The 13,878-nt window shown below is 53.7% G+C and overlaps 1 protein-coding gene across 1 annotated transcript; it reads right to left on the bottom strand.

Moving 5' to 3' along the window:
• Nucleotides 1-9,915: 9,915 nt before the first annotated feature.
• Nucleotides 9,916-13,396, bottom strand: Enpp7 (ectonucleotide pyrophosphatase/phosphodiesterase 7). The gene is made up of 5 exons (XM_005407509.1): nucleotides 13,144-13,396; nucleotides 12,673-12,818; nucleotides 10,904-11,530; nucleotides 10,160-10,379; nucleotides 9,916-9,998 (listed from the first exon to the last, which is right to left on the bottom strand). Exons 1-5 carry the CDS (start codon nucleotides 13,394-13,396, stop codon nucleotides 9,916-9,918), a joined length of 1,329 nt encoding a protein of 442 aa, XP_005407566.1.
• Between the last annotated feature and the right edge of the window lie 482 nt (nucleotides 13,397-13,878).

Genomic DNA, 13,878 nt, shown 5'->3' on the forward strand with positions numbered 1-13,878 from the left:
GGCCTGGCTCATTTGCATTTCATTCCAGAATTGTCTTTATCCAAATTTTATAGGAGCGAAGCCAACTTCTTTTTAAAATGACTTAAACAGACACATCAATTCCTCCATTGTCTTAAGAATAACCATGATTGCACTGATGGTGTAGCTCAGTGGTAGAGCACTTACCTAGCATGCTGGAGGCCTTGTTATAGACAAAAAAGGCATGATAAGAATGTGACCAGAAACAATGTCAGAGCCGCAGAACTTTTGGGGTGGGCCTCTTCTGGGGGTGTGTGGCCTGGAAGCACAGGTGCAGCCCAGCTGATACCTGTTCCTCCCTGTGCCAGCCCAAACCTTTGCGGGTGACCTGTGGCCACCTCACCCGTATGTTTAGCTAAAGTTTTCATTTATGACACTGGGCCTATGAGGCTTCTTGTGGGAAGCTTTGTCCAGAAAGGCTGGTTCTTGCCATCTGCTCTCCAGAAGGGATTTTTCCCAAAGTGCCGGAGGTTTTCCAGCATGCCCGGGACGTCTCTCAACTTCTTTGCACCATTGACTGAGGACCCAGGGCTCCTGTGGGTTCTGGTGGGAACTGGGAGCCTCCTGAGAGCAGGGACACAGCCAGGCTGCTCCCACCTGCTGCGTCACCCAGCACGGCCCCTTGTGTCCCCACCAGCACAGCATTTGTGAACCAGCCAGAGGACAGCACTGAAGGCTACCTGAGCAGGTCCTGTCTTGACACAGACATCATGACCCAAGGCACGGCCACTGTCCAGCCTTTGTGCTTTTAGATAGATTTTTTTTGTGGGCTCCCAGAAGCTGATTTTTTAAAGCAGTGGTAAAATACACATAACATAAAATTTGTCATTTTAACCATCTGAGAGTGTACAGTGCAGGGGGACTTCATACATTTCAATATTTTGTAACTTACACCATTTTGTAGCTCCAGAATATCTGTATTGTACCCAAAAGAAACTGCCCATCAACAGTCACATCCCATTTCCCCTCTCTCTAGCCTCTGGCAATTCCCAATATACTTTCTGTTTCTAGGCATTTCACAGAAACAGAATCATGTAGTATACCGCCTTTTGTGTCCCGTCTCTTTAACCTAGCATCCTATTTTACAGGTTCACCCTTTGTGTCATAGCATGAATTAGTGCTTCATTCCTTTTCACTGTTGAATAATGTTCCATTGTGTGGGTGGGCCATGTTTGGTGTATCCATGTTTTCCTTGTTGGATATTTGGGTTGTTTCCATCCTTTGGCTGTTGTGAATAATGTTGTCATAAACATTCATGTTCAAGTTTTTGTTTAACACCTGTTTTCATTTCTTTGGGTATATACCCAGGTGGAGGGGACTTACTAGATCACATAATCATTTTCTGTTTTATTGAGAAGATATCAAGCTATTTTCCATAGCAACTACACCATCTTACCTTCCTACCAGCAATCTATGAGGGTTCCAAGTGTACCACAGTCTCCCTGACTCTTACCCTCCTTTTTTTAAAAAAAATTATAGGAGGCACATGCCTATAATCCCAGCCCCTTGGGAGGCTGAGGGAGGAGGATCATGAGTTTGAGGGTAGCCTGGACTACACAGAAAGACCTGTCTGTCTGTCTCTCTCTCTCTCAAAATAAGCTTCCCAGTGACTCATTATGGTATTGATTTGCACTTCCCAGAGAAGTAAAGATTCCTTGCTATGTTCTTGCTATGTCTCAATGTCGCCTCCCCTAAAAGCCTTGTGCTCATAGGTGGAGTTTTTGGGGTGACTGGCTCATAGGTGTGTGATGCTGGCTCATGGGTGAGTGATACTGGCTCATGGGTGTGTGATACTGGCTCATGGGTGTGTGATGCTGGCTCATGGGTGTGTGATGCTGTATTAGTTCATTGATGGGTTTATAGCTGGGTGTGATGTTGGGAGGTGAAGCTTGGCAGGAGTGGCCTGGAAAAGTTTCTATCTATCTATATCTATCTATCTATCTATCTATCTATCTATCTATCTATCTATCTATCATCTATCTATCATCTATCTGTATCCCTCCTCCCTCCTTGATCCCTCACACTTCCTGTCTGCCATGCCGTGAGCTTTTTCTCCTCTGTCATGTGCCACCCTGCATTGGAGCCAGCTGACTATAGACTGGAAACTCTACAAACTGAGAGCCAAAATAAACCTTTCCCCCTTTAACTTGTCATGTTTTGTGTCTCAGCAATGAGAAAATCACTGACAAGCACATACCTACTGCTACAAGGCTTCCTGGCCTTGCTCTTGACTGACTGTAGTGTGCATAAGCTGTTCTATTCCTCTAAGCCTCAGGCTCCTCTTCTGTCCTAGCTGGCCTAGATCAATGGCTCACAAAGCCCTTAAAAGAGCTTTGGGAATACTCTGGCCCCTTGGCACCACTGAAGGTTGATGTCTACAGTGTTTTCACCAATGAGTTAACAAGGGCAAAAGGTTTATGAGTCCCATCGCACTGTCAATTTAGACATTTTAAAAACAAAAGTGTGGGGGCTGGGGATTTAGCTCAGCGGCACAGCACCTGCCTGCAAGCACAATGTCGTGACTTCGATTCTTGGTACCGGAAAAAAAACACAAACCAAAACAAAACAAAAAAAAAACAAAACAAAACAAAAAAAAAACAAAAGTGCTCTTCTGCAGAGGCAAAACCTGACATCTGTCCTGCTTCCAATGTCATCAGGCAAGGCAGGTTCCTTACTAAAAGACAAACAGCACCCACATATGCAAGATGAACCCAAAATCAGAAACCACAAATAATAAGTCGTTGGTGAGTTCCTGTGACCACGGGCTCTGCGGGGTGAGGGTTCTAGCTGCTCCCATCCCACAGCCTGGCCTCAGGGACCAGCAGGCTCAAGACAGATGAATGGGACTTAGGTCACCTGGGTTTGCTGGTGGCTTTTTCTGTTTAAATACTTATTTAAATGCATGTTTGGTGGTGATCACATCTTCCTAAAGTCTTCCCAAAGAGTCCTTTGTACTCTTTGCAAGAAAATTTTCTTTTCCTAAATGTCCCTTTTTCCAGTTTTTCTAAGTTTTAATTTTTTTCTAATTATTTATATGTATCAAATGAAAGGCAGATAATGCTGCAGTGTAACCCCAGAATTACACAGCTGAGGGACAAACTCTTAGTTCTTCTCTCTTTCACCTCCGATTTCTGTCTCATTTCTTAGGTAAAACTCTTTGTGTGCTTGAAAGAATCACCATGGCATACGTCTCTGCCACATGAACATGTATGCTGTTTAAATTTAAAATGTTTTAGTTCCTAGGACCCTAAGTCTCCCAGTATTTAATTTTTTTTAAAATTACAACTAATCACAAGTGGAATCAACATAAATACATTAAAATCAATGCGTTTATTTATTGTTTTTAAAAGTTAGTGTGAGAAGGATGGGACCGTGTGTTTTTCAAATGGTTCATGTGTCATTGGATAAAAATTATTTATGAGATGAGTTCTGTCTTTTTTTTTTTTTTGAGACAGGGTCTCATTACACAGTTCAGGCTAGCCTTGAGCTCACTTTGTAGCCCAGGCTGGTCTCGAACTCACAACAATCCTCCTGCCTCAGCCTCCCGAGTGCTGGGATTACAGGCATGTGCCACCACGCCCGGCCATAATGAGATGAGTTATAAATTTCATCTCTGTTTTTGTTTTTGTAGTGGATTGGCACTGAGCTACAGCCCCAGCTTGCTTATGTATGTATGTATGATGCATGCATGCATGCATGCATGTAATGATGTGTGTCTGTGTGTATTTATACAAGGTCTCACTAGGTTGCTGGGCTCAAACTTGCCATGATCCTTCCTCAGCCTCTCGGAGTACTGGGGTCACAGGCCTGTGTCGCTGTGCTGTTTGTTTTTCACTTTTATTGGTGTAGGTTATAAGAAGACTTGCTTATATTAAATTCACACAGTAGGGGCATAGTTAGGTTACAGCTATGCTCTCTGCTTTCTGAATTTCTGCGGAGATTAAAGCCAGAAACCACACATTGATGTTGCTGCAAACATCACAAGACCTCTGACCCGGTGGTTTTCTTGGGACAGGAGCTCCCGACTGGACCGGGTGTGGTGCTTCCTGCCGGCTTCCTCACCGCTCCCCTCCTCAGCGAAGAGGGATGGAGGCCATCTCCAGACGGACAGGGGTGGCCCCAAGGTCAGCGGGTCTCCAAGGCCCTGCCTCTGAAAGGTCCTGGGGTCAACGCGCCCTGATGGCTAATAGGGACCCCGCAGACCCCGCGGACCCTATGAGCTTTCAGGGCCAGGCCCCAGTATGTGGATGCCAGGGCACTCCGGCAGGAGTAGGGTGCTCGGGGCTGGGGCGACGGGGCCGGGGTGGCTGCGCTGACCGTCCCGTCGCAAGGTGCAAGGTGACCGCTGCGTCGCTGGAGGGCGCTGGCAGTGAGGGCAGAGGGCAAGGGAGCTGCTGGTCGAGCGGAGGAGACGGAGCTCTGCCTGTGCTTCAGACCCTGGACCTGTGCTGGGTGCACGTCCTGGGCATCGGGGTCCCGAGTGTGGGGTGTGCGTGTGTATGTGGTGTGTCACATGTAAGGGGGCTGTGCGGTGGGGCGCTGGTTAGTGTCAGGTGTGCATGGTGTGCACATGTGGGCGTGTGTGTGGCTGGCGTGTGTGCCCACGGTGTCCTTGGGGGAAAGGCTGTGGCGTGCAGTGTGCGGGCCGCGTGTGCTTGCATGTGCCGGGTCCTGTCCGCGTCCAGACTTCAGCTGTAGGAGCCTGAGACGCGGGAACCAAGCCCCACTAGCGGATCCGCCACGGTAACCATGGCAACCAATGCTCTCCGTCCGCTTGAGCCAGCGGTGGGAAGAGGAAGGAGAGACCGCTGGCCTGGACGCGCCCCTTCGAGTATCGCTCCACGCTCCTCAGTCCCACGGCTGGCCGGGGGCACCCGGTTCCCTCCCTGGGTCATGGGGCGGGTAGCGTCATTCCGGCTGGCCTCCTCCCCGGAATTCCCTGCTTCTTGCCATCGGATGGGGCGCTACGGGCCCTGGGTCAGCTCCCAGGAGGGAGGGCCGCCGATGCCCTGCCCATTCCAGAGGGGGAGCCGGGGCCTAAAGAAGCGCCCGGCAGTGCGACCTGGAATATGAATCTGCGTGTGCGCTTCCTGGGCCCACCTCTAAGCTAATCGGGGTCGGAGGGACCCCGCGTTCCCGACAAATCCTCTTCAGTGATGAGAAACTGGGCCTAATCTGGGAAGCATCGCTGGGAAAGCGCAGGGCAGGTGCCCTGGGACTGAGCCTATGAATCCTGTGCTCCTCCCACGGCAGCCCAGGGCCAGGCTGCCGCCTTCTCATCCTGTTTATGGCGGAGGTTGTGCGCCACTCGTTTCCAATCACTCACTCATTCTTAACACTGACCAAGGGCAAGATTCTTGAGCGCAGTGCCCAGGCCAATGGACTGGTCAGACACGCCGGTTCGGAGGGCATGTTCCTGCCCAGTCGGTCCTCCGTCCAGGTCAGGGTTATGCTACGGGTAGGGCTACAGGACCCCTCCCCTTTGGCATCCCGAAAAGGACCTGGGTCCAAAAGTCTCCAGCAAACTCTAAATGGTCTTTAATCCCATCCAGGGCTCGGTCTGAGCAGCGCTGGTTGTTGTAAAGGAGGAGGGAGGAGCAGCAAGGAGGAGCAGGTCAAAATTCGGCTTCTTTTTTTCTACTGGGTCTCCCCATGCAGTTCAGGCTGACTTTGAACTCCCTGCCATCCTTCTCCCTCGGCCTCCCAAGTGCTGGGATACCACCCCGCATCCCCCTGGACTCTGGAAGCTGCTTCAGAAAGGCTTCGGAGAGTGTTGAGGAGCCCAAGAGCACCACCTCCTGGTGACAGCGTGCAGTGCCATCTCTAAAGGGGCAAAATCTCCTGACAAAGGGGGCTTTCTGTGTCTGTGAGGTACACCCTGCTGTGCAACAACGCGTGCAGGACCAAGATGTCCCCCGCATTCCAGCCAGCATCCAGGCTGGCCGCATTTGGGCAAGACTGTGGGTTGGCCAAGGTTTGGGTGTGGATGATACTTAAGCGAGAGTGTTCTCAATCACTTCCCTGGGGTTGCAGGGTGCAGGGCTCAGCTTTGTTTCAGCTCTGGTTTTGTCAGGGAGCTATTTCAGGTGGGCTGATAGCAAAATGCTGCAGCCAGGAAGGGTGCAGAGCACCAGACACACAGTGCATCTCTGCCTAGGCCTGGGGACGTCTTGGGTGCTGGCCGGGGAGGGCCGGGGGACAATGTCCCAGAAGCCGGAGGGGAAGAAGCACAGGCAGGAGCCAGGTGACCACAGCAGGCTTGCTGGTGTGACTCCCTTGGCTAGTTTGGCCTGCCCACCAGCTACCGGCTCTGTTTACTCAACAGTTTTCTTTAAATCAACACATTCTTGGTTACTGTACTGAAGTTAATTTTAAAAGGAAAAAAATTTTAAAATAGAGGTAAATCAGTAACAGCAACTAAATGTTGAAAGGGATCATAAAAATAAATACAAGGCAACTGGGTGTGGTGACACACACCTATAATCCTAGCACTCTGGGAGGCTGAGGCAGAAGGATCATCAGTTCTAGTCCAGTCTGGGTAATTTAGTGACTTAGCAAGACCTTGTCTCAAAAAAAAAAAAAAAAAAAAAAAAAAAAAAAGAAAAGAGAAGGGGTGTGTGTGTGTGTGTGTGTGTGTGTGTGGGCTCTCTCTCTCTCTCTCTCTCTCTCTCTCTCTTTCTCTCTCTCTCTCATATGCATTGGAGGTTGGAGATGTAGCCAATGCCCTTGATTTGATTCGCAGTACCAAAAAATAAAAAGTACCTCTGGCCCACTCTCTAGATAGTGACCAATGAGCAACCAGGCATGATAATCATGGAGTCTGAGTTAGGTCTTTTCTGCCTTTGAGGCAGGGCGATTATACAGACCTCTGGTGCTGTCCTTGCATGGTGACAGAGATTCTGCCTCTCTGGGTGGGAGGGCAGGCTCAGGGGGGCCCAGCTAGGCAGGGCCTCTGAGCCAGTGTGGCCAGCAGGCTGGGTGCCCCGGGAGTGGTGCACGCAGTGGGGGTGGCAGGGGTAGACCTCCCTGGTAAATTACTGGGTCAGTGGGCCCCTCCCCAAAGTCCAGGCCTTTCATCCAGCTGGGTCTCCCCCCAGTAAGAAAGCATCAGTTCCACCATGTTTGTCCAGAAATTAATTAGCAATTTCTTCCATGTTGGGGGTAGTGGTGGACTGTCAGGAACCCAGCAAAGTTTGGAAACGACCCTGTCCACTCCCATGTTGGCTACTGCAACTTCCCGTGTCTGTGGGGTGGTGACGGAGCTAGTCCTTTATTCATGGGTGCTTTGTGCTGGGTGACTGTGGCCCAGGTCTGGAGCTGGTGGCTGGGGTCCCAGGGGTGGGGATCACAGTGTTGAAATCCACAGGGGTGGATTTTGTAGGAAGGGGCCCAGGATATGTGAGTGGGGCTGTCAGTTTGGAGTGTGAATCTGGGCAGGGGGCTTGTTGCTGGCACTACAGTGGCTAGGCCTGGGCTGATGCAGTGGGGGACAGAGCCGCAGGATATGGTCTCTGATGAGGTTGCTCGGAGTCCATGGCAGCAGGAGGGCTGGCTCAGGCTTCCTGCAAGAGAGGTGTGTGCTTTGAGGAAAGGGCAGGCAGGTGAGGTGGGTCTGGGAGAGGTGATGGAACAGAGGCAGGGGTGAGGGTAGAGGCCATGGTGTGCCCAGGGGAACTCCTGGTGGGCTGTTGGAGGGTGCAGGACAGGTGAGCACAGGTGGGGAGGCCAGGAGGCTCAGGAACTTCTCCAGGGCTGAGGGAGGGGCACTTTCTTGGGCCTGGCTCTGGAGAACTAAGACCCCAGGAGGGAGGGGACCCTCATATCCTCCTGTGAAGTCCTCTGTGGTTTAGGAGGACTCTGTTAGTGACAGCCAAGGCAAGGGCTGCCTTGCATGTCCCTTACAGCACTTCAGGAGCTAACTTTGGGGAGGAGCCTGGCCACAGGCGGCAGCCCTGGCCTTGACCTCATTGCCAGCAGGGCTGGGCCTTGCCCTGGGGCGGGGGAACCACAGTCTCAGCAGGGCCTCTTCTATGTGTTGCTTCCCTCAGTGTTGTGTTTGTGGCCTCATGCTGGCAGCTTCCATTTGGCCGCAGTGGGAGAATTCACGCCACAGGAATGGGTGAGTGCTGCCAGTCAGGGCTCTTCCTGTTTTGGAGAGTGGGTTTGCTAACATACCACATTCTTTTCCCCAAGCCCCCTGATAATGTGCTGGAGCCTCCTGTGGCTTCCCAGTCCCTGCTTCCATCCCCTTGCTGTGAGGTGCTGGCACCTCCTCTGCTGAGCTCACTTCCCTGTGTGAGGGGAAATCAGAGGGTGGCGGCTGCTTGTGCCGACTCCGGAGCTGTGGAACTGTGCCGTATCCCAGCTCTTTGCTGGGGGACAAACTTGCCGCATGCCGTGCGTCCTGCAGAGGGACTGGCATAGCCAGAAGTGCTCCGGAGCAGATTGAAAACCCAGCATCTTGACAAAGCTTGGTGGCCTTTGGGGGCCCTTGGCTCAGTCAGCTAATGGCTCTGGTCTCCAAAATCCTTACTTGTGTGACAGGTTTGGGCAAAAGGGTATTTGGGGTCCCTTCCAGCTCTGACACTGGGCCCTGCAGGCCTGCCCCCCAACACGTCCGCATATTTTTCTCTCCTATCCGCTTCACCTCCGCCACCCTGGTCGGCCTTCCCAGCGGGTGACAAGGCTACCCCTCTCTCCTTATCCTCTGCCCTCCAGGCAGGGACTGTCACCTGGTCCCTTGGTCTGCAGTGCTATCATTTTTTTTTTAGTGCTATCATTTTGTGCCCTGTGTATGTCGAGTACATCATCGAAAGCCTCAAATGTGAGTTGCCTGCCAAGCCACACACACGCCGGGAGCCAGGTCCCAGCTGCTGCTGGGCCATGGCTCTGTGTGGCTGCATCACGGGTGAGAAAAATGCGTCAAGGCCAAAGCAGAACCTGGATTTCAGGTCCTCCCCCTCCTTAGCCTCACACCTCGGAGAGTAGCTCTGCCTGCCCTGCGACCCAGCCTCAGACGATGCTACGTTTGCCCTTTCTCTTTATCCCCACTCCCTCTCTCCATAAGCCTAGAATGCAGGGTCTTCTGAAGGTGTCCTCAGTCTGTCCTTGGTGTCACCTCCATCCCTGCCACCAGAATGCCCTCCCCGGACCATTGTGGTGACCTTCTAACTGGCTACCACCTGCTCAGATTTCTGTGCTCCTGCCTAGCACCAGGGCATTCGGGTGACTGATGGCCCCAAGCCATGCTGTGTCCTGGAATGTCCTCTGGGGCTCCTGCTGCATGTGGAGTGACTCAGTGGGGCCATACATGTCACATGGTACCCTTCTCCCGGTCTGACACCTGCCTCTGTCTCCAGAAGCAGGCTGACCTTGGGGCCGGCACTGCCAGCCTCTTGCCTGGAGTCTCTGCCCCCATCCCTTGTGCTGGGTGTGGCTCTCTCCTTCCTGTCCCTCAGCGCCCACTGCAAGTCTACTGTCAGTGCTGTCTTGTGTGTGGATTCGCTCACTTCCTGTCCATGCTGTCCCTGTCCCTTAGGTCACACATTCCCCAGGTGGACCTGGTCCCTCTTGTTCACTGTGTCTTCAAGACCAAAGCCTGGCCCAAGTGAGCTTCTGTCCTGCATTTCTAGAGGGGTGCATGACTTTCCTCTGCTTTGGCCAGGACCAGGGGCAGCACAGAACGGAGAAGTGGGGTAGCCCTGCCCCCTGGCTTTCAGGACCTACACCTTTCCTCCCAGCCGTAACTTACTCCCCACCGAGGGAATGCAGGGTCTGTGAAGGAGGGAGGAGGTGGTAGCCCTGTCCTGCTGCTCAGGTGCGTGACAGGGATGGCAGGCTGGGGAGCACGGCCATGCCCACCCCTCCTCCCAGGCCTCTGACCTTGATTGTGAGGCTTTATGCAACGTGGACCAGAAGAATCAGGGCTCCCAGCAGTGCCATCGCAGAGAGGGGCTGTCTGTGAGGCGGGAGAGCAGAGCCTGGGGGAAGCCGGGGGTCTGGTGAGGAAGGCAGGGCAGCCCCACACCCAGCCACCTCCACTCTCCGCCCCGCCCCCGCCAGTCACACAGTGCACCGGGTTACAGCACACAGGCGAGTGTGTGAACACAGTGCTCTGGGCCAGAGAGGGCACCTCCCTCACCTGATCGGAGCATGGGCCTCAGTGTATCCGGATGCCCGTCATTGGCCTCAGGTGTGATACCCAGCAGCTGGCATAGGAGCTCATATACATGGATGCTCTCGAAGGGCTCTACCTCCAGGCCAGCCTTGAAGCTGGGGCCCACGGCCCGGAAGATGGTCTTCATGTCCATGGCTCTGTGGTCAAAGCCATGCTCACCTTGGTTGAATTGGACACTCCATCTCTATGCGGAGGGTGAGGAGCCAGGGATGAGTGTTCCCCAGAAGCCCCCCACCCCTACTCCACCTGTGTTGCCTGTGGCTTGGCATCGTGTGGGTCAAGGGGCTCTGAGACTCAGTTTCTCTGAATTCTGAGACCCCAGAGATAGAACCTCAGTGAATAGCTGCTGAAGTAAATGGTGACCTTAAGCCAGTAAGAGGCAAGGGTTGCTGAGGTGAAGGCAGGCCTCTTGCTGCAGCTGAGGCCCTGGCTTCCTTCCGCCCTCATATCTTCCCCTGCTCTGGTCTCTGCTTCCTGTTCAGCACCCCTGTCCCTGTGGTCCCCGTCATCTCTGCAGCTGGGGTCCTCACACTTTACCCTCAGCACACACACACATGTGTATAGTCGCATGCACTCTGATCACACAGGGGTACGCGCGTCCATTTGGTAGCTGACACTCAAACTGTGAACTCGTGAGAAACGGGGCCCTTTTGTAGAAGTGGGAGGAGCCCTAGGGAGCCCAGGCCCCTGTGTGTCCAGCAGACTTACCCCATGGATGACATAGCCCAGGTCACTGTACATGAGCAGGGGAGTGATCCTGGCGTTGTTGGCGTAGTGGAAGGACTCGGGGAACTCCTCCTTCTTGTAGACATGCAGCCTGGGGTGGGCGTCCTTGAGCACCTCGTACACCTTCTCCAGCAGCCCCTCCTTGGGAATTAGCATCCCATTTGGCCCATAGTCCAGGAGCTCGAACTCAATGTCCTGGAAGGTGAAGTTGGGGAACTTGTGGAACTCCACCAAGTCACTGGCTGTCTTGTTGACAGTTGTCATACCGTGGTCAGATGTGATGATGAGGTTGAGGCTGCCTGTGAGGTTGTGGCGCTCAATGCTGTCACGAAGGTAGCCCACCGTCCGGTCCACTTGCCTCACCATCTCCTTCCTCTGCGGGGACTCGGGGCCATACCTGTGGCCAGTTGAGTCCGGCTCCCCGAAGTAGAGGGTGACCAGAGCCAGGTCCTCCTCAGTGAACCACCTCATCACAGTGTCCACATTCGCCCTCCACTCCTGCTCGTCTTTGTAGTTGTGTACAGGGCCTTCCTTCCGGCTCAGCGTCACCGCCTCCCCTTGGTAGGTGACGTTTCCACCAGGGTAGAAGAAAGAGCCGGTCTTTAAGCCCTGCAGGGAAAGGTGGGATTAAAGCCACGGGGCTGCCTGCCTGTTCCACACCCACTCACTCACACACACCACCCGCCCGCGTCTGGGTCCCCACTCAGCTCTGCTCCTGCCTGTCGCCATGAAGCTTTTTATTTTCTAAAGGAGCCCTTGTTTCACATTATCTGGGCCAGGACCAATTTATGCAGGAGATAATAAAAGCCTGGAGCTCTCAAGCACTAAATGACACTATTGATGAAAAATGTCCCCCAACATGCCATGTCCTCACCGTCCTTGTGGCTCTGGGTGCCAGTCTTGAGGCCAAGCTGCCCAGAGGGCCCTCCCTTGTGACTGCAGCTGGCCTCCACTGCTGGCCTCTCCTCCGGGTGTGTGTCTGTCCAGTTATCTATCTCACTCCTCCAGCTTTCGCCCTGGCCATCCACGTTCCCATAAATCCATTGCTGCTCCTTTATGACTCCATCTGTCCTTCCAGCTCTCTGTCCACAAGCCCATCTGTCTGTCTGAGCTCAGGCCCTTCTCTACTGAGGATGGAATACCATGTAGAGTCATGTTCCCTGCTTTGGCTTTCTGCTCTGGGACCCTGGGGAGGAGCCCTAGCAGCTGTACAGGCAGGAGCAAGGGAATCCATGTGGTTGGCCTGAAATCTTCCATTTGACTGTGGTGACTAGAAGACTCCAGATGGGACTAGAAGACTCCATGGTGGGGCTCCTGCCTTGACACATCAGCCCACCACCTAGTTAGTCTGGCCTTTGAGAATTCAACTGTACAGCCCGAGAGGGCCATGGGGTGGGAGGGATGCAACAGCTTCTGACTGTATCAAGTTTAACAATGATCTTCCCTGAGTGACTCTTCCCCCAAGGGCTGAAGGGCTCAGGGGCACAGCCTGCCTCCCTTGGGGACAGCAGAGCAATGCCCTGTGATCTCAGAGCTTCCAAGAGGACCAGGCAGGGCTATGCCTATGGCCTGAGCCAGTCCTTGGCCCCAAGCCCCTCCCTTTGGACCTGCTTAACAGCCTTCCATGGTGGTGCCAGGAGCCCTTGACCTCCAGGCCCGCATGGGCTTGCCTGGATCTTACAGGGTCATGGCTCAGTGTGTCTAGGGCTCCTGTCCCCTCACTGGTGTCTGTGGGGTGGGGGCTGCCTTACCTGCCTCTGGGCTGTAATCCAGATGGGCACACTGCCGTTGTCCCACCAGCTCTGGATGCCAAGCGTGGTGTAGTAGGGCAGCCTTAGCTTGCTGGTGACGTTGTAGAACATGTTGTGGACGACCCCATGGTTCTCCACGTATTTGCCTGGGGGAGGAGGAGGCGGGAAGTGGTGGGAAGTGAGCTAGGGCCCCATGCTGGCTGTCTCAGAGGCCCTGTGTCACCCCACTCTGGGATTCTTGTTTAATGGATCCCCTGGGTGTTTTTATTTGCCCTCCATTGGGTGCCACCAACAGAAAGGATTTCTTCAGTGCCCTTGTCTGAGTCCTGGCACTGTGAGGCCCTTCTTGGAGCAAGGTCTTGTCACCTTTGTCCCCAGAGTGCCTGGGACCTCAGGCACCTTTGTCTCCAGGGCTCTGGGACCTCACTGCGGCTCCTACTGCCCTTCTCCCACCCCATGGCTAAAGCTTACCAGTGACCAGCGTGAAGTGGCAGGGGCTGGTCAGGGTGACAAAGGCAGGGGTCATGTAGCGAGCTTTCACCCCATCTTGAGCCATGGCATCCAGGTTGGGGGTGTCCACATCCTGGTCATAGTTCCAGCGGAAGCCATCGAATGACACAAGGAGCAGCTTCTGTGGGGGGCCCTCTGTGTGGACAGGAGCCCCAGCCCCTGCAGTCAGAAGGGTGGCCAGAGTCACAGCGAGGAGGACATCTGAGTGTGTCATGACGGACTTTTCACTGAGCAGGTGCACAGGGAGCTTGTGCCAGGAGGAGGGCAAAGTCCCAGGATCAGCTGCATTGCCTTATCCTGTGCATCCTTGGAGAAGGGGTGGTGCCCAGGAAGGCGCTCCTGGCAGCGGGGTCCAGCCCTTGTGAGTGGAGTGGTATAAACTTGTGTGTCCCCTTTTCTGCCATCAGAGTCTGCTGGACTCCTCCCCTCCCTTCATTCTCACCTGTCCCCCCTGGGAGGATGGGGACCAAGAGCCCAGAACATAATAGGTTACACATTCCACTTGACAGCAGTACCCTGCCCTGGCCGGGGAGAATTTCTAGTTGTTGTGCCCCAGCTCATGCTGACCTTGGAGGACCAATGTGGAGGGTAGTGTACCTTCTCCTTCAGCAGGCCTTTGGGGCTTTGGGCCTAACTGGGTGGGGGCTGTTTTGGTTACTTTTCTCTCGTTGCTGGGACAAAATATCTGATGCCCAA

This window comes from Chinchilla lanigera, unplaced genomic scaffold (assembly GCF_000276665.1).
Source record: "Chinchilla lanigera isolate Chin_1 unplaced genomic scaffold, ChiLan1.0 scaffold00105, whole genome shotgun sequence".
NCBI lineage: Eukaryota > Metazoa > Chordata > Mammalia > Rodentia > Chinchillidae > Chinchilla > Chinchilla lanigera.

What these genes read in the sequence shown, in the direction of transcription:
- Enpp7 (XM_005407509.1), bottom strand. Translation starts at nt 13,396, where the DNA reads ATGACACACTCAGATGTCCTCCTCGCTGTGACTCTGGCCACCCTTCTG. An exon ending in CCACTTCACGCTGGTCACTG is followed by an intron (nt 12,819 to 13,143) that starts GTAAGCTTTAGC and finishes CTCCTCCCCCAG; the next exon opens with GCAAATACGTGGAGAACCAT. An exon ending in GAGGCCCATGCTCCGATCAG is followed by an intron (nt 9,999 to 10,159) that starts GTGAGGGAGGTG and finishes GGCTTCCCCCAG; the next exon opens with GCTCTGCTCTCCCGCCTCAC.